The sequence below is a fragment of the Podarcis bocagei genome (assembly GCF_964188305.1).
Source record: "Podarcis bocagei genome assembly, chromosome: 2".
NCBI classification, from domain to species: domain Eukaryota; kingdom Metazoa; phylum Chordata; class Lepidosauria; order Squamata; family Lacertidae; genus Podarcis; species Podarcis bocagei.
Window position 1 is genome coordinate 25,813,820 of NC_138126.1, and position 21,330 is coordinate 25,835,149.

At 48.4% G+C, this 21,330-nt stretch overlaps 2 protein-coding genes and 1 long non-coding RNA gene across 7 annotated transcripts in view; 2 read left to right on the plus strand and 1 right to left on the minus strand.

Moving 5' to 3' along the window:
• USP19 (ubiquitin specific peptidase 19) overlaps positions 1 to 2,271 on the plus strand; it is a 42,969-nt gene extending 40,698 nt beyond the window's left edge. The window contains exon 27 of the mRNA XM_081181741.1: positions 1,157 to 2,271. Within this exon, the coding sequence (XP_081037867.1) occupies positions 1,157 to 1,276 (120 nt within the window). The 3' untranslated portion in view covers positions 1,277 to 2,271. The remainder of the gene's footprint in view (positions 1 to 1,156) is intronic.
• Positions 1,629 to 4,394, minus strand: LOC308581338. 2 transcript variants are annotated; one of them, XR_014004986.1, is made up of 2 exons: positions 3,436 to 4,394; positions 1,629 to 2,345 (listed from the first exon to the last, which is right to left on the minus strand). It is a non-coding gene; the product is annotated as an uncharacterized lncRNA (long non-coding RNA). The 2 variants fall into 2 exon arrangements; XR_014004987.1 differs by having other exon boundaries at positions 2,882 to 4,394.
• A 3,373-nt stretch (positions 4,395 to 7,767) lies between these two features.
• The window catches only part of LOC308580568 (sodium- and chloride-dependent creatine transporter 1-like), a 29,192-nt gene continuing 15,629 nt past the window's right edge, over positions 7,768 to 21,330 (plus strand). The window contains exons 1-4 of one of the 4 annotated variants that reach the window (XM_081182406.1): positions 7,768 to 8,096; positions 12,643 to 12,891; positions 16,534 to 16,665; positions 20,324 to 20,588. In XM_081182406.1, coding sequence (XP_081038532.1) covers positions 8,066 to 8,096; positions 12,643 to 12,891; positions 16,534 to 16,665; positions 20,324 to 20,588 — 677 coding nt within the window. In that variant the 5' untranslated portion in view covers positions 7,768 to 8,065. Of the gene's footprint in view, positions 8,097 to 10,210; positions 10,236 to 10,720; positions 10,864 to 11,007; positions 11,130 to 12,642; positions 12,892 to 16,533; positions 16,666 to 20,323; positions 20,589 to 21,330 lie in introns of those variants that run through there. The other 3 variants (XM_081182407.1, XM_081182404.1, XM_081182405.1) reach the window with 3 other exon arrangements.

Genomic DNA, 21,330 nt, shown 5'->3' on the forward strand with positions numbered 1-21,330 from the left:
TGGTTTTACTGTCCATAAAAGCACCATCTCCTTTGCCATAAAACTTATTGGTGTTGGGAAAGGCTCAGAGGGTTTGCCCCCAGTGTTGGGCTAGGCAGTGTTTCCCAACCTTGGGCCTCCAGTTGTTTTTGAACTACAATTCCCATCATCCCTGACCACTGGTCTTGCTAGCTAGGGATGATGAGAGTTGTAGTCCAAAAACAGCTGGAGGCCCAAGGTTGGGAAACACTGGGCTAGAGAGACAGATTAGGATGCTGCTGGTCTCTAGAATGCCCCCCCCCCCCGATTCCCAGCAACGTCCCTGATCAGGCTGGTTGAGGTGTTGGAATGACTACAATATCCATGCAGAGGCTGCTGCTGAGCTGGCTCAAGACTTCATGACCTCTTGACAGCTCTCTCACATGGTCATTGGCTCAACACATCAGGCAGGGCACACTCTTGATGTAGTCTTTGCTCCAAGTGATGATAAGAGGGATGGACCAAGGAGGTGGGCAATGATGCAATCCCTTGTCGTGGTCAGACCATTATCTGGTATATAAAGCGCTTAACAGCTTGGCACCAGGTTACTTGTGAGATTGCCTTACCTCATATGTGTCCACTTGACTGCTCTGATTTGCAGATCTTGCACTCCTAACAGGTGCCACATAATACTCGTTCCACATTTGTAAGAAATCAATCTTGTAGTGCGGCGGCAGCCACACTTGGGAACTCCCTCCCTATTGACATCAGCCAGTACTTCACCGTACTCTTTCTGGTGCCTGCTGAAAACATTTCTGTTTAGGCAAGCCTATCCAGACATGTGGAAATCTGACATGCTTTTTAAACTGGGCTTTACCTTATTTTATATTTTGATTATTTTTGAATGCTTTAAACAGCTGTTTGGTAACCATTTTCTTTAACTGATAATTTTAACGTTTTGCTTTTGTAAGCTGCTCTGAGGTTTTTGTTGCAATCAAGCAAGATATAAAATTCGTGAACGAAGTCAATGAATAAGGTTTATATTTATATGAACTCTGTCCCCGAAATCTGTTTCCGGACCTTCAGACAATGTGTATATAGAGATTTCGTATTGGAAACAAGACAATAAGCTTCTTCCACGGCAGGGAGACGTTTGCACCCTTTGCGGCTGCTCTCTAACGCTTTGTTCTGTTTGCAGGGAATTAGCTCGCCACCCTTTGGAACCAACCTGGCCCCTGAAGTTGCTCCCGCACTGGCACCAGAGGGGGTCGCAGAGCACCCCGCTCCATCCTACAGCAACATGGAGGAAGTTGACTAAGTCGTTCTGCACTGGGGGTGGGTGGCGGGTGGGGTGTACATAAGAAGGCTTTGTTTTGTGGCTATTCCCGCCCTACCCCACCCCGGCGTCCCCCCTGCAGTGGGAAGGAGGAGGAGCTGCTGTGACCTTTTCTCAAGCACACAAGCACTTTCTGCTCCACCCCCTTCCTCCTCCCCTGCAAGCTGGAAAGGTTTCCCTTCGTGTCCCCCTACTAGAGGCTGCCCTGTGCCGGGGGAGACCCACTGAGTGCCCCCGGTGCGGCAGTTCCTCCTGCATCTCCTGCCCCAAAGGTTCTGGTTTGGTCGCCTTGCACAGAGGCAGGGGGGCTGTGGTGAGCCCTGCACTCCTTGTCTTGCATACCCAGCCTGTTCTACTGGGGGTGGCGGGTGGGTGTGGGTGTCATTGGTCTCTGCCCCTAAGGGGCCTTCTCCCGATTTGCCATACCATGGGTGCCTGCTTCACAATATTCCACAGCCCGCCCCCCCCTTTTTTTTTTGCCTGCCCTTTCACTTTCCCATCTGCTCCTTCTTGGTATCCCAAGCTCAGGACACCATGGCTGCAAAATGGGCCTTCATGACAGAAGTATGCATCTCCCAGTTTCCTTGATTTCTGCACCCACCCACCCCTTTCACCAGCATTGCTTAGTCTGGCAGTTTGGGTAAAGAAGGCTGCTGGGAGGCACCTGCTGCTATGCCTCCTCATCCGACGTGGAAGGCATGGAACTGCGGCTTGGCCTACTACTTGGCTGCCTGCCCCAGAGTTGTTTTGGATTTCTTGGCCCCTTGTGACACTTCCCTTGGGGTGAGGAACCACTGCCAGTAGCATCTCCTATTTAAATGTTTGGCTCCCTGTTCCCTTTTATCCATGCTTGGAATTGCTGTAACCAAATGAGGCTGTCCTGGGCCCATTCCCAGGGAGGCCTCAGTCTTGCTCTGTCTTTGTATAAAGTTGGTGTTTGTCTTGGGTCCCGAGTCATTAAATTCTACTCAACGCCGCTTGTTCCTGTGTCTTGTGTGCTATTCTGTCTGCTGCCATGCCACCCTGGCATGGGCTCTCAGCCTGGGCAACACTGTAGAGATAAAAATTGCAACCTGAATTAGAACATTCATTCTTTCTGTCTCCTTGGCGAATACCTTCTGGGAGCTGGGAAAGAAAGGAATGGTGGCACGATTTAACTTCTGTATAAAATGACTGTTGAATGTATAGGAAAGGGCCTGTAGATCAGGAATTCTTAGAAGTATGTTACGCTCCATGTGCATCCTTACGTTCAGATACCAGGAATTTAACTTTTCCTTTTCCCTGTGATTAGCGGAAGGAGTCTTAAACAACGCAGAGTCCTTAACGTAACACAAATAACTATGACCAAATATATTCATCACAAGAGTGATATACGTAGTGCTAAGTGTAACGGACAACTGACTGATTTCTCATGTCTCTAATTGAAATGATAAGTCTGCATGTGATGATAAAGCTTTCTGTATGAGAAACTTGTAAGTTGCCATGTCAGATAAAATATTCTGCAAATGAGCATTTCTTCTGATGTGGTAATGAATAAGCTCTCATACAGAGAGGCTGTTAGTAGGAAAAAGACCGCATTATCCTTACAGATGGGATGGGAAGGATGCTAGATTGTGTGCAGGAATTTCCACTTGAAAAACAAGATGACTAAAAAACAGTTCAAAAGGGGAGATAGTGTAAGTAGCAATGGTCCCGGTTGTATTGTGTGTTTTTTAAAAGAAAAGCCAACACACAGAAGCTTCTAGAGCGGGGGGTGGCCTACCAGACGCTGTTGGATTTCCACCCCCATCTGTCCAGCGATTGTGACCCCCCAATGGCCAGAGATGCAATAGTACCTGTAGCCTGGCAACAGGCGGGGGCTGCAGGTTCCCTACCCCCAGCCGTAGAGCTCTGAACATTTGGCAGAATAAAAATCCATTGGTTTCCTGACATGTTTTCACTTCCTGCACTGAAATTATGCCCCTCCTGCCAACTTGCCTCCTAGTGAACCCCACTTGATTCTAATGCACATGAGCCACAGAAATGCAGAAGTCGGAAGTGGCATTGCTTCAGAGTGAATGAAAGGGGTGCTATATAGCCCAAAGGGAGGACATATTTAATATTGGGAACACATAACAATTCAAGGAAAGGGTGGGCAAGACCTGGAAAGTAGCAGAGATCCAGCTGTTAGTAACCACTGCCAGGTTAATGTAAAAAGAACTGGGAATACAAGAATGGACCAGTGGCGTTCAAAGATGGCTGACAGGCTTCCACTGCCGGACACAGGTGGTCTGCTATTGCTGATCATGCTTCAGATGGAGAACTGGAGGGGAGTTTACATGGAGCAGGAAGGAGTCCCAGCAGTCCTGAACCACCACCTTGTATGAGCTGAGGGCCAATCGAGATGAAATGGTCAGATTGGAAACTTGGCACGAAAAGGGGCATATGGCTGAAGAGAATCAAATCCCTTCTTCCCCCCACATAGCCTAAATCCACAAGTGCCTTTTACCCTCAGGGAAGGGAGCCTATCAGAAGAGCAAAGTGCCTTGGGGGGTGAACCGATGAGGGAAGTGAACCATGTGGGGATGGGAGTCATTTTGCTTTTAAAAACCACCTTCCCCCATCTGCTTCTATATATAATTGGACAAATGGACTTGTCACCGCTGTGAATAGTTTATTCTGGATTGCCTGCACCAGAACTTTTCCCAGAATGGTCTGTGCAAGAGGAGGTTCCTCTGCTGGGAAGCCCGTTTTTCATTTTTAAAAAAGTTTCTCTGCAGCCGGAGGGTTTGGAAACTGCTGGACGACGCTGTCTCCGCAATGGTGGGAAGCCCTTCGGCCTTGCCTTTGATTCTCACACTTTCCTATCTGGCCCAGGGAAGATACAATGTGCTTCCTATTGGGGAGGAGGCCCCAGAAATATCCTTGGCCTCTTTTCGCATCACAAAAGGGAGCAGCAGGCGGAGGCTGTGCCTCAGCCTATTTTTCTAAGGCATTAACCCTCACTCCTCGGTTTGAGAAAAAGGGCCTCCCGTCCATGTGTGTTTGCCCTGTGAGCCTGCTATATAGGGAGACTTAGCCACGCCATGGAATTGTTTGCTCACCGGGCGCCATGGCAACCGGGCAAGGCGTCCATGGGAATGTGCTCCCAGTGCCGATTCTCATGGGCGGCTTGGGGGGTGGGGCGGGAGGAAGTGTTAGCTGGGCTGGCGAGAAAAGAAGGGAAGAAATGGGCATTATCTCGTACGGGCAGGAAGCTATAATAATCTCCGTTCTGCACATAGCGCTTCCCCGCTTCAAATGGTCAAAACGCTCTGAGTCATCTTCAGGGCTGCTTGAAGACATTTTTGCTGCTTGAGGCACAGCAGCAAATGGCACCTCACTCCCACCCAGCAAATAAACTATTATTGTCCTCTGAGGTGGTCTAAACGCCTTTCCCCTGCTCCTTGGCAATTTGTTTTGGGGTTTGTTTTTGTCTGAACTATTTATTTTGCGTTTTTATCCTGTGTTTTTATCTCGCAAACCGGCCTGAGATCTTCGGATTGAGGGTGGTATATAAATAAAGAAATAATAAATACAGTAACGATAAACGACAGCTTCCGGCCTTCGCCTCACAGCAAAAATGGCTGCCTGAGGTGGCACCGGCTGCCTCACTCTCCCCAATGGCAGAGCCGGCCTTTCTTGGAGGGTAGGCCCATATTCTCTCAATGTAACAAGAGTGAAGGGAGAGGCAAAGCTGAGCAACAATGGCTTCTCCAAGTCACACACCAGGCCTTCCAGAGGAGGCGTTTTGGTTAATTCTCACTTTCAAATTCTTCCTGCCCCAGCTTATGTGTTCTTAGGAAGACCACCTTCCTTCCCCACCCCCAGGCCGCAAGTGTTTTGTACAACATGGAGCCATCTTTTGAGAAACGCAGCTTCCCGTTAACAAAACACAAGTTTCTCAACCTCAGGAAGAAGTTTGACACAGCCTGGTGCTATAAACAATGCAGACGCAGCTTGGGCTAGTGGGTAGTACATTTAAAACTTTTGAATCCAGATGAAAACTTGTTTTGGCAATCTTAATATTTTTATCCAATTTTTTTTGGATATCCAGGCAGTATCGTATCTTCCTTATGAGATGTACATCCACAGCATTCTGCTTTAGAGGCATTAATTTTATCCTCACTGGAGCCATATAGCAACTTGCTATGGCTTTAATAAGCATTTTCCAATATACAGTGGTACCTCGGATTACATACGTTCAGGTTACATACGCTTCAGGTTATAGACTCCGCTAACCCAGAAATAGTGCTTCAGGTTAAGAACTTTGCTTCAGGATGAGAACAGAAATTGGGCTCCGGCGGCGCGGCAGCAGCAGGAGGCCCCATTAGCTAAAGTGGTGCTTCAGGTTAAGAACAGTTTCGGGTTAAGAACGGACCTCCGGAATGAATTAAGTACTTAACCCGAGGTACCACTGTATCAGGGGCATGACCAGAGGCTAATGTGGGCCAAGAAGTGAGTGTCAATCGTAACCTTTGTACAGTCAGCTAGTTCCTGAACACACACCTCATAAACCCCTTCCAGATAAGCAAGAGATATAATAAAAGTTTAAGGACACATTCCAGCCATGTAAAAACACCCATGGAGGTTGTGACACAAGGCCTGAGGAAGTGGTACGCACCTTCATCAAAGTTTTTATATTCTTGTCAGATCAACTGTGTTGATATATTATACCTCTTATATAATTTTTTCTATTTTCTCTTTGTTAATAATACTTCTAATCCACTTTCCTTCCTTAACATAATTCCTTCTCAATTTATTTTGGACCCAAAATTTCTCAACTGAAAATATTTGGAGTCTATTACCCCTTTCGTTCAATTAACTCTTGGTAGGCAGAGACATCATTACCTTGATTCAGTTGTTTTAATGTTGCCATTTCCTAATCATTCCCATTCTTTTCCCCAAATTAATCCACAATACTTCTGCACAAATCCCTTCCCACAGGGTCGCCATAAGGCTCAATTCCTTTTTAAATTTGCATGTTGAAAACAGATTGCACTATAGGATGAGAAGCCCCAGCCACCTCTTATCCTCTTCCTTCCACCACAAAGATACTTTAGATTCCTGTTAAGGTATTTTCCTAAATCAAACCAATCGGACATTTTCTTAATTGTGTTCTGTTTGAAAGCCAGTGTGATAAAGCGGTCAGAATGTTGGACTAGGAGCTGAGAGACCAGGGTTCAAATCCCCATTTGGACTCACTGGCTGGCCTTGGGCCACTCACTGCCTCTCAGCCTAACCATACAGCATTGTTGTGAGGTTTAAATGAGGAGCAAGGGAGCCACTACCTTGAGCTTATTGGAGAAAAGGCTATAAATGTAATCAATCAATAATACGTTATACAGTACCTAGGAATGCTATTCCCTTTATTATTTTACTAAGTTTCCTTTGCTACTCTGTCCATTACAACATTTATATATACTTTCCCACTCCATCGATTGCTTTTCTGGCATTTTGAAAGAATCACAGAATTGTAGACTTGGAGGGGTCCATGAGGGTCATCTAGTCCAACCCCCTGCAATGCAGGAATCTTTTGCCCAACCTGGATCTGAACCCACGACCCTGAGATTAACAGCCTCCTGCTCTACTGATTAGAGTTATCCCAGCTTCCTCAATATATACATCTACAGACCCAGGGGATATTTAAATAAGTCTTTCTGGGTTGCCCTTTACCAGTGGATTACAAATTAATTGGAATTCTGTGTTCTCATCTACATGTTCACCCTATTTCCAAATACCTCACTGTGCGGCGTCGGCCGCTTGGCAAGGTTTATCTGCCTTCCTGATGGCCTGTGGGCTTCTCTTACGCGGCCACCTGAAACCTTAACACTGGCCGCTTCATTTTAAGCAACTGCGGATTTTAGCCACAGGAAGGTAGATTTAGGTAAACAAACTCCCTTGTCCGCAAAGCTAAGATGATGCTTGCGAAAATGCCGGGGTGGGGTGGGAGGAGAGGAAGGACTTCCCCAGAAAGTTTAGGCAGAAATCTACCAGGAAGGAGCCTGTGTAGTTGCACAATTCTGCCCCCCACAAGGAAAGGGTGGAAACAAATGGTTGAGTGAGCAAGCCTTGTTTTCGCTTCTTGCTTAGCAACTCGGATCCCCGGCTAGAAAGCGGAACCAAACCTCTGCGCCGGGCTTTGCGCGCCTTTCGCTCCTGCGCTTGCAGAATCCAGGCCCTGCTCTCTCTCTCTCTCTCTCTCTCTCTCTCTCTCTCTCTCTCTCTCTCTCTCTCTCTCTCTCTCTCTCTCTCTCTCTCTCTCTCTGGCTCCACCCTGCCCACTGGTGCACCTGCTCGCCTCCATCATCTCTCTGCATTTCCATGGTACCCAAGCGCCACCCCGGACTCCATCTCCCGACATGCAAGCGGCAGGCCTGATGCCAGCAGCGGCGGGCCAATGAGGCGCGAGCGGGGCGGGGGCCAAACCGGAGTCGCCGCGGCTGCTGCCTTCCTCTGCTGCGCCTCTGCTGCGAAGAGCCAGAAGCCTCGCTGCCGGAGCTGAGCGATGGAGCGTCGTCTCAGCGCTGCCCGCGCCGCCTGGTTCTGAGCTCCAGGCCCTGCCCAGACCCTCGCCCGCCCCAGCCCGTTTCCCTGGTGTAAATCCCCATCAATGAGGTTCTTCCGTCTCACCTTCAAGTGCTTTGTGGATTGCTTCTGAGACCGCGCCGAGATCCCCTCCCAAGACCCGGAGCCAGCTTTCCCGACACCCGACACCCGTCTCAGCCTCCTGCCCGCTAGCCCAGTGTGCCAATGGCTCCAGTGCCCACCGAGACCTGCTCAGGTAAGCGCCGGCTTGGCATCGGAAGTAGGGCCGGGTTGCATTCCGGGGTGTGGGGTTTCAGGGAGTCCTCGTTTCTCCTACCCTGCTTCCCGCTGTGGATGGGCTCAGGTAAGTAGCAGCCCGGCTGCGTGCCACCTGCGAAGCATCACTGGCGACCCATCAGTGGCGACCCAGGTGAACAGAGCAGTGCCCCATCTCGACTCCGGACTGAGACTTAGTACAATAGACTCTGCTTTCAAATGCTGCCACCACCGAGCCTCCTGAGATGGATGGGTTCAAGCAGCTGGGCTGTATCCGCCTTTTGCCCTGCCGGCATCTCTCCCTGCCTTGTGCCAGAAGTACGTCCTGTCTCTGCCAAGGTGTTCCTGCTCATTGCCTCTCTCCTCTCTCTGCCAGGATGCCCTGTGCTTTGCGGCTTTCCGTGCTGTGCCCGGGGCACACACTTTATGTACTTTATGGCTCTCTCCCTTTCTCCATTATTTCCACCTCTCCTTTGGAAGGCAGGAGTGGCGGCAGGAGGTTTAATCAGAGTTAGGGATTCTTTTGAATACAGAACCGGGAGGGTGAGTATTCCAGGGGAACTCATGTGGAGTCAATGGGCTATGGAGTCAGGGCGTGTAGTCTAAAGCAGCAGCAGCAGCCTCCAGCTTTTTCAGACCCCTTTAACCGAAACGTGCGTTTGGAGACCGATTTCTTATTGTTAAATTTATCTTTATACCACATATTTCTGTGGTGGTGGATCTGCTGTCCTGTGACCCACCTTTAATCACCAGTGCACTACAGTTGCCATTTGGCACTGAATGCCCACATGTCCGAAGCAGGTATCCTGCTTGCGGGTCCCCCATAAGGGGAGTCTGGCTGGCCCCTGGGAAAACAGGGTGCTGGAGTAGATGGGCCACTGGCCCTGATCCAGCAGGATTCTTCTTAGGTTCGTGTAGGCTGGTTCTCCAAGACCAGGGCAGCTGGCAAAAAGAAGAACTTGGAGGTTTCTCTGCATCAGCCCCTTATAAGGCAAAAACTCAGCTGGAGCAGAAGGTGTGTGTGTGTACATTTGTGTGAGAGAAAACAAGATTGTTTTGTGTGCAACCATCAACCTCCAATCACCTCCTCCCTGCCCTCATTCCTTTTTATTGAGAAAGCATGTGTTCTTTGTAGCATTGCCCAAGAGAATGCCCGTGAGTGGTGCCAACTAAGTGGCTGATCTGTACCCAGGCGAGGGAGGGGGGTAGGCAAAGGGTGTCCGGCAGCCTCAGCCCCACAAGTGGGGAGGATTAGCTCCGTCACATGCCAGGGCCTTGGATGCACGTTGGCTGTGGGGGGAGGGAAGCCAGACAACGAGGAAAAGGGGCTTTGTGTCTGGGCTGTTGTTCGCTGCTTTGCTCTGCTCACAACTCTTGTCTCTTCCGGGGGCTTTTTGTTGTTGTTGCTGTTGAAAACGGGTCATCCGCACCCTCCACCCTGGTTTTGCAGAGGCTGCTCAACACAAAAGGAGATTTTCAGGGCTTTCCCCAGGGCGAGGTTGTTTTCTTTGAGGAATTTGGGTTGCCCGTTGAGCAGGGCTGGCGACAGCGAGAGTTTCAATGGTGCTGGAAAACACCTTTTCCAGTGCAGACCCCCACGTTTCTCCTATGAGCTTCTTTGCTGGCTAGAAGGAAGGGGAGAGGAGCCGGCTAACTCTCTCTTCGGCTCTGTACACACCACACATTCAAAGCGCAGTCCCCCAAAATCCTGGGAACTGCAGTGGGCCCTGGGAATTATATGCCCATGAGGTAAACTGCGGTTCCCACAATTATTTGGGGTGAAATAGTATGCTTTAAATGTGCTTTGCGTGTATGGAGCGTACGCAGCCTTTATTTCAGTGGCTTCAGAAATAAAGAAAGAAGGAAGGAAAAAGGGATCCCACCCACCCCGCAGCTCATTGGGGGTGGGGGAAATGGAAACCACCATGTGCAACAGCCCAGTATGCACTTCAGTGTGTGTGTGCATGTTTGCAAACCCATTGTGAGTGTGATTCCTGATGTGCGGGTTCCTGTGATTCCTCTGCATGTGTATGAATGTGTGGATTCAGCATCGCTGCCTAGTGGGTGACTCACCACCCTGCATTGTGACGTCGAAACTAGGACTCCAGAATGAGAGAGGGTGGGTTTTTGTGTGTGTTTCCTCCCCCCCCCCCTTAAAGGCTTTTGCTCATTATATAAAAGGTAGGCCTGGAAAATTCCTGCCTTCGTTGAGCCGCCCAAGTGTTTCTGAAGTACTTGGCGCTCGAAGAAACGAAAAAGCAGAGATGGGCCTCAAAGGGCAGGCAGTGATGCCAAGCTAGCTCCTTGGCACAGGCAGAGGCATTGATTTTCGACCTGGGAAACGAGTGCCACTCCTGCCCTGGCCAGGCCAGGGAAGCAAGAGGCTCCAGAGCAAAGCCATAGCATTAGGGGGAGTCATTTTACCCACTGCTGGAACCCGCAGGAGAAATTGAGAGCTCTTGTGCTCTGGTCCTGCTTGCGCTTTTCCCACAGGTTGGCCACTCTGACAACTATTAACACTGATTAGAATGCTTACATCACATATATGAAAAGGATTGGGGCAGGGGTTAGGGTGGTGCGCTACCCAGGTGATGCTGCAGCACCCAGATGTTCTAAGGCAGCAGCTAGAGGCACCAAAATGTCACAAGCTATAGACTCAGATGAGACCTCAGAGACTGCCTAGTTCAGCTCTCTCTGCTCCATGCGGGACCTGCAATACCTGGATGCGGCCACTGCGTCCCTAACAGGTGGGTGTCCAGCCTCTGTTTCATTGCCTCCATCGGAGGAGAGCCCACCCACCTCCCAAGGTGGACTGTTCCATTGTTGAACAGCTTTTGCCAGTTCGTTGCTCCTAACTCTTTTAGCTGAATTCTGCTTCCTGGCAATTAACACTGGTTGGTTCTGGTCCTGCCCTCCGGAGCGACAGAGAGCAAATTCCTCCCAACTTCTGTGGGGCAGCCTGTTAGATATTCGAAGATGGCCATCATGTCTTGTGGAGTCTTCTCTTCTCCAGGTTATAAACTTACCCAACTTTTTTCAGCCGTTCTTTGTTTCCAGGACCCCTTGTATTTTTCTTGGTCATCCTTTCCACTGACCAATTTCTGTCTTACAATGTGGCAACCAGAACTGTATTTTAGGCACAGTCTGACCAGTGCAAACTAAGAGTAGAACTATTGCTCCTTGTGATCTGTTAATGCAGCCTATGTGAATGCATTTGCTTTTTACGCCGCTGTATCTCACCGCTGGCTCATGCTTAGCTCACAATAACCTAAGATGCTTACCCTATTTTTTTGCCCTATAAGACTCACTTTTTCCCTCCTAAAATGTAAGGGGAAATGTGTGTGTGCGTCTTATGGAGCGAATGCAGGCTGCGCAGCTATCCCAGAAGCCAGAACAGCAAGAGAGATCACTGCTTTCGCTGCGCAGTGATCCCTCTTGCTGTTCTGGCTTCTGGGATTTGGAATATTTTTTTTCTTGTTTTCCTCCTCCAAAAACTAGGTGCGTCTTGTGGTCTGGTGCATCTTATAGAGCGAAAAATATGGTAAATCCTTTCCAGCTGCTTTGATACAAAGCTAGGTCTCTTTTCTCAAACCCACCAACTTCACCCAGCCCCAGTCCTGTATTTTTGCTTATTGATTCTTAGTACCTATTTCTATTGAATTTCTATTGCATTTCATCTTGTTGGATTTGGCCTGGCGTTCCAGCCTGTTGAGGTCTTTTTAAGACTTGGCTCTGACTTTTAGGGCATTAGCTTCTCCTCTGTGCTTTGTGCCATACGCTGATTTGATAAGCTACCCTTTCGCCCAAGCCGTTTATAAAGATGTTTAGCAGCACAGGACCTTAAGACAGAGAGCTGTGTGGTACTCAAGACCTTGCTCCAGGCTGATGCAGCGTTATCCATGAGCAACTCGCTGGGTACGGCTGAAGGTTGCTAAGGTATAACTAACCCATAGTAAGTGATCTTGTAAAAGACACTCAGGAAAGGGTGAGCTTCCGTGGATCATTAGGTTTCCTCCCTGAAGTATCTCTCCCAGCGTAAAAGCAAGCGCTGCTGTCCATTTGTATAATGAATAAAAACTAGGCAATTTACAGGCTGTGAAGAAAATAACTACTAAACAAGGACAAGCCACAAAAATGTTACAATACTAAATTTTGACCAACGCTCATGTCTTTTTGTTTCTTTGTCATGCGTTACGTACTGTTTTACTGGTATTTGTATGCCAAAAACGAAACAATACATTTCTGGAAAAGAAAAAGTGGAGGAGGACATTCTTTCAGATGGCTCCTGAACCTTCCAGGTTCTGTTTCTTGCTGAAATTTTAAGTTTCTAGTCCTGTTGGTGGCAGAGATAAATGTGAAAGTTGGGTGGCAAAAAGTAGGAAACCGGAATTAAGGAGACGTGCTCAAAAGGAGGAAGCTCAGGTTAATTTTCCTTTTCAGCCATCGATTGAGATTGTTCAAAAGCTGGCTTGATGCCCTGCACCTATTGGCTGATTTGACTAATTCTTTGTTCTTTGCCTTGACAGAGGGCAGTGGGTGCTCAGAGCTGGCTGAGGCAGAGGGTGCCGAGGCGACTGGTGGCACAGCAGAGTCCAGCCATGAAGGGAGAGCCATCACTGCCCCTCTGGTGGTACCCATGGGCCCCGGGAAGCTGCCCGTTCCTGAGCGGGAGACCTGGACCCGGCAGATGGATTTCATCATGTCCTGTGTTGGCTTTGCTGTGGGGCTGGGCAACGTCTGGCGCTTCCCATACCTCTGCTACAAGAATGGAGGAGGTGAGGAGGTGGCCACGGGGGGGGGGGACCAGGTTGGGTGGGTGAGAGCGGGTGTCTAAACTGAGCGTGAGAAGACTCCTCTCTGAAAATGGACACTATTTTTTGGAGGAAGTAACTAGTTCCACGCACCGTTAGCAGTGTGCTAAGTTACCACTTGGTAAATAATCCAGCCAAGTTCTGTTCAGAGTAGACCCGTTTAAATTAATGAACCGAAGTCAGCCACGTCTATTAACTTCAGTGGATCTGCTCTGGGTAGGCCGAGCATCAGCTGCAGCCCCACCTGCCCAGTCAACAAATACCCTCAGATTGTGACTTTTGCAGCTGCAAAATTTTGCACCATCCCTAAAATGTGCCTAATCCCTAACCATGCATTATTTCTAATTGGGACCTGGTTAAGTAAGTAAGGCTGGAGACAAACAGTCATTTTTAAGAGGTAAGAAAGTGACTCAATTGACTTTATCCCACTGTCAGATCTGGAAACTTTTTTTAAAAAAAACCCCACTATACAAAATCCTTTTATCAGAGAAGAAAAAAGTGAGACACATGCATATAATTTTGAGCAAAACTCTTTCTTTCAAATTGCTTCTAACTCTCCAAGAATTGCCAGGCTCTGGCCCAGAGATGGGAAACCTCTGCTTCTCCAGTTGTTACAGGGCTCAAGCAACCCTGACCAGCATGACCAGTCAAAGCTGATGGGAGCAGTAGTGGTTCCTCTAGCCTGACATCCCTCTTTTTCCTGAGAACCTTACTTTTCATTCCATGTGGAAATGGAAAACTGGGATAACTCTGCACATGCTCAGAGGCATCATTCTGTATTGTTGCTCTGCTTCTCTTAGACCCAGTGCTGAAATCAGATTCCTTAGCTGAGCCTTCTGATTCAGTCCTGGATTCTGAATTGTGGTGCTCCTGCTCCTTTCTGCTCTTATTCCTCCATGGGGGACCTTAATGACTTTCCTTCCACCCTGTACTCATCTCTCATGGCCACTGGGAAAAGCATAACCCACATACCCAGCTGAGGAAGGGTGTGTGTGCAGCATCACATGATGTTCCAGAGGGTGGGAAGGAGGGGAGAGCGAAGGAGCTGCTGTGGACACTCATTGGCTCATGGACTTCTCAAACCTTAGCCAGGTGGGAAGATTAGTCTCGGTTCAATGAGACCAGATGAGCGAATCTGATTTTGCAAGCGGATTCTGTGCTGCCGAGCTGAACAGTCTGGGATGCTTTTCTTTCAAAGGGTTTTGTAACACAATAAAGAGGGGGGGGGGACGCACTCCATCTCCGGCAGTGTCTGAAAGTATAGCAGGCATCCCTACCCACAGATGCAAAACTGCTATGGAAATCATCAGATGAATCATTCTGTGCCCCCGCTGATTTATTCGATCCATGTAGTGAGCAACGCAATTCAAACTGGGTTTATGTATAACCTGCATCGAAAATAGCCAATGGGGGGGATCACATAGAGGGGAGAAAATCGAGGCAATGTGACTACAGAACTAGCAGAGTGAAACAAACCACCTTTAAAGGCCACTGGGTCCATGGATGTTAGCCATGGAGAATTCACTTGAAAACGGAGCAGTATGAATACTGGGTCCCGGGCCTTGTCCATTGGTTTGTGTCCATAGGATTCAGTTTCTAGGACACAGAAGCAGATGCTCAAGAAAGGATTGCTTGCAGTGGATGCCAGGGAATGCCTTCAGTGCTAGAAGGTAAAAGTAAAGGGACCCCTGACTATTAGGTCCAGTCATGGCCGATTTTGGGGTTGCGCTGCTCATCTTGCTTTATTGGCCGAGGGAGCCAGCTTTCAGCTTCATGTGGCCAGCATGACTAAGCCACTTCTGGCGAACCAGAGCAGCACACGGAAACGCCGTTTACCTTCCCGCCGGAGCGGTACCTATTTATCTACTTTCACTTTGATGTGCTTTCGAACTGCTAGGTTGGCAGGAGCAGGGACCGAGCAACGGGAGCTCACCCCGTCGTGGGGATTCGAACCTCCGACCTTCTGATCGACAAGTCCTAGGCTCTGTGGTTTAACCCACAGCGCCATCCACGTCCCTTTCAGTGCTAGAAGCTCACATGCAAACAGGACTCCTCCTGTCAACCTGTTTGTTGAGCATTCATCCTGGTTTTGCTTGCGGACAGCTTACCTGGAGGTGGTTAGATGATGTCTTGTCCTTACTGAGACTTTGTTCTGGCGGGTTGATTGATTTGAAGTACAGTGGTGCCTCGCAAGACAAAAAGAATCCGTTCTGTGATTCTCTTTGTCTAGCGGTTTTTTCGTCTTGCAAAGCAAGCCCACTGACGGATTAGCGGATTAGCACTATTAGCGGCTTTTTGCGGCTTATCTGCTGATCGGATCAGCTGATAAGCGGCTTAGCGGCTTAGAAAAAGGGGGGGGAGGGAAAAAAACCAGCAGGAACTCGCAAGACATTGTCGTCTTGCGAAGCAAGCCCATAGGAGATTCGTTTTGCGAAGCACCTCCAAAACGGAAAACCCTTTCGTCTAGCGGGTTTTCTGTCTTGCGAGGCATTCGTCTTGTGGGGCACCACTGTATTTGTAACACACTCTCTGTTGAATATTTTCAATCCCAGAGCAGGGAAGAAGCAAAAAACAACAAGTAAAGATATACAGTGGGGAAATAACAATATACAAAAATTACATACATATTTTTAAGAATTCTTGACATTGTTTTTAGAATGGGTAAAGCAGGTTTTACTGTTTTTAGAGTTTCTTTGTTTTCAGAACCTGAGTTTGTGTGTCTTGTAAGCTGCTTTTGATGGCTTTGTGCTATGAAACTGAGCCTCACTTAGCTTGAGGGCAGGGAATCTGCTTTGCCTGCGGAAGGCCTCGGATTCAATCTTTTGTGTATCCTTGTAGGACATTTTCCTTTTGTCTGGAATGCTGGAGAACTGCTGCAAATTAGTGTTGACAGTGCTAGGCTAGAGAGGTTAGATAGATGCTCCTAAATGTACAAGAACCCATTGCAGAAGTAAACAGGAGCTAGGGATCAACATCCCCACCCCACCCTGTATAGCAGGTTCGTGAACAACAAGGAAGTGAAAGCCATGATTACTGCACTACAGGGGTTGGACTAGATGACCCTTGGGGTCCCTCCCAACCCTGTAATTCTATGAAAATGGGGGAAACTCTCAGGATCTGACTCCTTTGGGTCCACATTTCTCCTAGCATCCGTATGAAACTGCTGAGCCGGCCCAGCTACTTTTTATTTAATTTATTCATTTAATTGGGTTGTTTCCCTTCACTGTTCTGTACAATTTATACTCAAACCAGCTCACCAAAAATAAACCCTCTAAAAATATCTTAACAATGAGATGATTTAAAAGCGGGGGTGGGGGTGGGCGAATGGCACAGTTTATGTGCAATTAAGATGACAGCAGCACAGAGCGAAAGATTCACAACAGAGCAGAAGACTAACCATGGCTACTCGGAAGGAGGCTTACTCCTAGATAAGTGGGGTTAGGAGTATAGTCCTCTAAGCGGGCGTCAAACACACACAAAAGGAGAGTGAGGATGACAGAACTCTCCTGGGAGGGGTTTCCAGAGTTTTAAGGAGTCACCACCAAAAAGGCCCCGTCTCTGCAGTGCTTCTTACAGCAACAGGGCTGACTCCCGATTTCTGCACAGGTGTGTTCCTGATTCCGTATCTACTAATCGTCTTTGTCGGGGGGATCCCCGTCTTCTTCCTGGAGGTGGCCCTTGGGCAGTTTATGAAGCAAGGTGGGATCTCTGCCTGGAACATCGCCCCACTCTTCAAAGGTAAAAAGGCTTGGAATGTGAACCGCATAGTAAGCAGGCTATGCTTAGGAACCACTTAGGAGTTGCTGCCAGGGAAAAGGCATATTCTCAGGGCCGGCTTCAGGCTTTTGAGTGCACTAGGCCCAAGAGATACCTGCAATGTGCCTACCTCCTTGCTTCTGGGCCCAATCCATACAGCCCTGCAGAGGGAGAGAGCCCGTTGGGAGCAGTGGGGCCCCTTAAAGTGGTGTGGTCTCTGCAGGGGCCCAACACTGGCCTTAGGTAGCTCAAGAGAGTCTCCTAGCAGAGCAGAGGTTTTTCTGTGCTCTGTGGGTCCCCAACGTGACATAGAGGCATATTAGGGGTTCAATAACAATAGACATGTTTGCTTGAAATAATGTCGTCCTTCCTGACCAACTTACTTCCTCCCCCCAAAAACATTCAGATTTAGGAAAACGTCAAGGTCTCTAAGAATGCGCTCTCATGTAACCTGGGGCGGGGCTTGAATTATATAGGGGCTGGGTGGGAGGCTTCCCCCTTTTGTGGCTGCCCACCCCTCAGCCAGGCCCATGCAGACTGGGGCACAATTGGGAACACTTGCCTCGGGCCTTAGAGGGCTAAGCTGGCCGGGGGACTCCGGCAGGGACCATCTGCTTTTTTGAGTTTATAACAAGACTCCCAGACAAGCTCCTGTCTTTCAAAGGTTATGAGGCAGTTACAGTTTGCAGAGGCAGTCTGTGAAGTGTGGATTTCAGCAAGCCTTCCTGTGTGTCATTTGAGCCCTGCTGAGCCGCTCAAACAAGGCTTGCCCTTCAGGGAAGAAGCCCCCACATCGACTTGTCTGCCAAGGAACCTGGCACGGGGATTCCATGGTGGATGCCTGGCTGGGGCTGGGGGCTCGTGGGTTCAGTGTGGAAACTCCTCCCTGGAAGGCCTGGCAACCATTTCGACAGGCCAAGGATGAGGAAACATCAGTGGCGCTCCAAATGTTGCGCTGCACTTCCCTCCAACTTTAAGCATGGGCCGTTGGCTGGCTGGGGCCGGAGTGCAACCAGACTACCTCCGTCCTTGCTGTGGAAGAACTAGCACAGCCCTGAAAAGGAGCAGCAGAGAGGGCTCCCTGAGGCCCTTTACTAAGCAGCGGCTTGGAGGATGGACTCCTCCCTTTGAGTTAATAGAGAGCGTGGGGTGTAGACACAGGACTGAGTCTGCCTGTGAGTGGAGAATCGCTACCACTGATTTTGTCACTTCTTAATACTAGCCACCTGCGATTCCCCACCCCTCCAACGTTGCATTGTGCATTATTATTATTATTAAATTTTATTTATACCCCGCCCTCCCCAGCCAAGACCGGGCTCAGGGCGGCTAACACCAAATATAAAAACAATTGATTGAAATACAGCTTAAAAAACAAGATTAAAATGCAACGTTAAAATGCAGCCTCATTTCAGTGGAAACTCAATCAAAAACTTTTTGGGGGATGAAAACCTCAAGTCTTCACCAAGGCTAACTATCCAGACTGGACCTACAGAGCTGGGCCTACACCAGCAAGCGAGGCAGCTTCCCAGGCATATAGATAAGGCTACACTAGCAGAACCGGGGTTTTTGGGAGGGGGGCAGGAGACGGACATGGCAGATGAGGCGAAAGGGCTGGCAGCAACGGCTGTGCACTCGGTAAATGCATTTTGACGCATGGCCTGAAATGCCTCATATCCAGCCCTCTACGTACATTAGCAGTCAGGGTAACGTGGGGCTACCGCAGGAGGATTCTGCCGACACGTTGAATAATGTATTGGATGAAGAATTCAGAGCAAGTTTTAAAGCCCTTAAGGTTATTTCAGGACGTGGTGCCGGGAAGCTTGAAAGCGTGTGGGCCATGTCTCTTGTGGGCTCAGAATTTGGACTGGGGGCTGAATGAGGAGCCAGGCCTTTGACAGAGTCTTGGCCTTCCCCTTGCCTTGCAGAATAAAGTGTTCAGATAAGGTAAACGGATGCTTCGTTTGTATATGAAGACACACCTCTTTGTCCTGGCTTTTGACACATGAGATTGTTGGCTATTTGCAGATTAGTTGCACTGCAGAAAGCTTGCTGGGGAGAACACATATTCAAGAAACGCAAAATAACTTTAGCTAGGTTTTAATAACAAAAACAAAAACTCCTTTTACATTAATTATATCAATAAGCATGACCCATTCACCAACCCAACCACCAGGGTACTGAGAGAGCTAGGTGCTGCTCTTTATATACTACAGTGGTGCCCCGCAAGACGAAATTAATTCGTTCCGCAATTTTTGTCATCTAGCGAATTTTTCGTCTTGCGAAGCACGAAATCCCATAGGAATGCATTGAAAATCAATTAATGCGTTCCTATGGTCAAAAAAAGTCGAAACAAAGCCAAATTTGGTACAACAACAGTTTATTAACTGCTCTTTAAAGTCACACATACTGTAAAGAGCAGTTCAAAAATTGAAGGGAAAATAAATTAACTTTATAAACAAAACATGTCTTTGTTTTTAGACAAAGGAAACAAAGCCGCGAGACGTTTTCGTCTTGCGAAGCAAGCCCATAGGGAAATTTCGTCTTGCGAGGCAAATCGAAAACGGAAAAACCTTTCGTCTAGCGAGTTTTTTGTCTTGCGAGGCATTCGTCTTGCGAGGTACCATGTATACCCAACAGCTTAATTAACATAATTTAACAGCACTTTCTATACTGCTTCACAGCTGTAAAACCAGATCAGGTTATTTGCTCTGGCCCTTCAAGAAATACACATCTTGTGGAACGATAATGAACCTTCAAATTTAAAGAGACCATTCAGCAGAGATAATTTATTTTCGGGACCTACCTTATTTCTGTGAGCGATAGAAAGTTGCTTTAAACTGTTTTTAAAAGTTGTGTTTTAATTGTAGTAACACCCTGGGACCTTAGCGCGAAGGGCAGGCAATGAATAACAGCAACAACAACATGTAGGCTATACAGTTGAGCTTCCCATGGTGAGGAATTAAGGTTTCCCTGGCACAGATTCCCCCCTCTGCTCCCCAGTAGAGTCTATGCCCTTCGCTATCAGCTGTGCAGCTCAGATGGAAAGTTGTCATGGAAAAAGGAGATGGAGTCGGGCAGGGCTTAGGCCTGCATGCAGCACAGTGAGGTTGTGGGGTGTTGGAAGTGCCAGAACGGACTGTAGCTCAGTGGCACCCAGAAGGTACCAGGTTCAATCCCTGACGTATCCAAGTCTAATACCTGGGGATGTGGCCTGCCTGAAATTCTAGAGAGCTTCTGCCAGTCAGTGTGGACAGTACTGAGGTAAATGGACCAATGATCTGAATTTGGTGCAAGGCAGCTCTCCATGGATCTCAGGCTGTCAGTTGAGGGGCCACCCCACTTCCTTTTTAAAAAAAAACAAAACAAAAAACCAGGAGATGGAAAACAGTGCTTATTTTCTATTTGCAGGGAGGTCTTCCCTTTCCTTTCACGTAAGGGAGCATTCAAGATATGATCTCTCACCTGGAAGGTAAAGTGGTACATTCTGCTCTACCACGCTGGGACTCTACCACTTCATTCTCACTGCATGCCCGAGCCAGGCCTTGGTGGGAATTGAACATGCTGCCCTTCCCTCAGGAAGAAGCGCATGCCTCCTCCCCTTTCCCCTGAGCCAGCCTCTGACCATCTCGTTTCTCCCTAGGCCTGGGCCTGGCCTCAATGGTCATTGTCTTCTTCTGCAACTCTTACTACATCATGATCCTCGTCTGGGGCCTTTTCTACCTGGTGCACTCGCTGACGGAAACCCTGCCCTGGGCCACCTGCGGCCACTCCTGGAACACCCCCCAGTGCACGGAGCTCTTTGGCCTGGGCGGCTGCGACAATAACAGCACCGCCACCAACAGCAGCACTGCCAGAAACTGCAGCAGCCTGACTGACCAGCGTTCGCCCATCATAGAGTTCTGGGAGTGAGTGGGTGCTAGTTCCCTAGAGGGATACCTGGAGGTCGGTCTCTTGGGGGGCGATGCAGGGTGGGGCCTGCAGGAAAGGTTCCTGAATTCACAGGGTCAGGTGGGGAAGAATGAGGGGAGACCGGAAAGTGAGGGAGAGGAATGGTGCAGACAAGAAGGGGGTCCTACACATTTTGGCGCCTGAGGCAGAAAATTCAAAGGGTGCTATCCATGGTTATAAAAATGACAGTATATGATTTATATACATTGATTATTTACTAATATTGTTTATTCATCACCTTCCGCACACTTTCATGATGATGTACAAAATATAATAAAAAACAGCTTTAAAAATACAGTGGTACCTTGGGTTACATACGCTTCAGGTTGCAGACTCCGCTAACCCAGAAATAGTGCTTCAGGTTAAGAACATTGCTTCAGGATGAGAACAGAAATTGTGCTCCAGCGGCGCGGCAGCGGCAGCAGGAGGTCCCATTAGCTAAAGTGGTGCTTCAGGTTAAGAACAGTTTCAGGTTAAGTACAGACCTCTGGAACGAATTAAGTACTTAACCTGAGGTACCACTTTAGCCCAGAAAATAACAGCAGATAAATTTAAAAACAACACAAAGAAGACACCCATTGCGGGGCCCCTTTTTAAAATATTATATCAATTATATTTACAAAAATTATTGACTATTTGCTGCCTTTTAATGGTACCCGAAATCTGTCATCTGAAGTGAGGTGCTTCATTTAGTTAGTT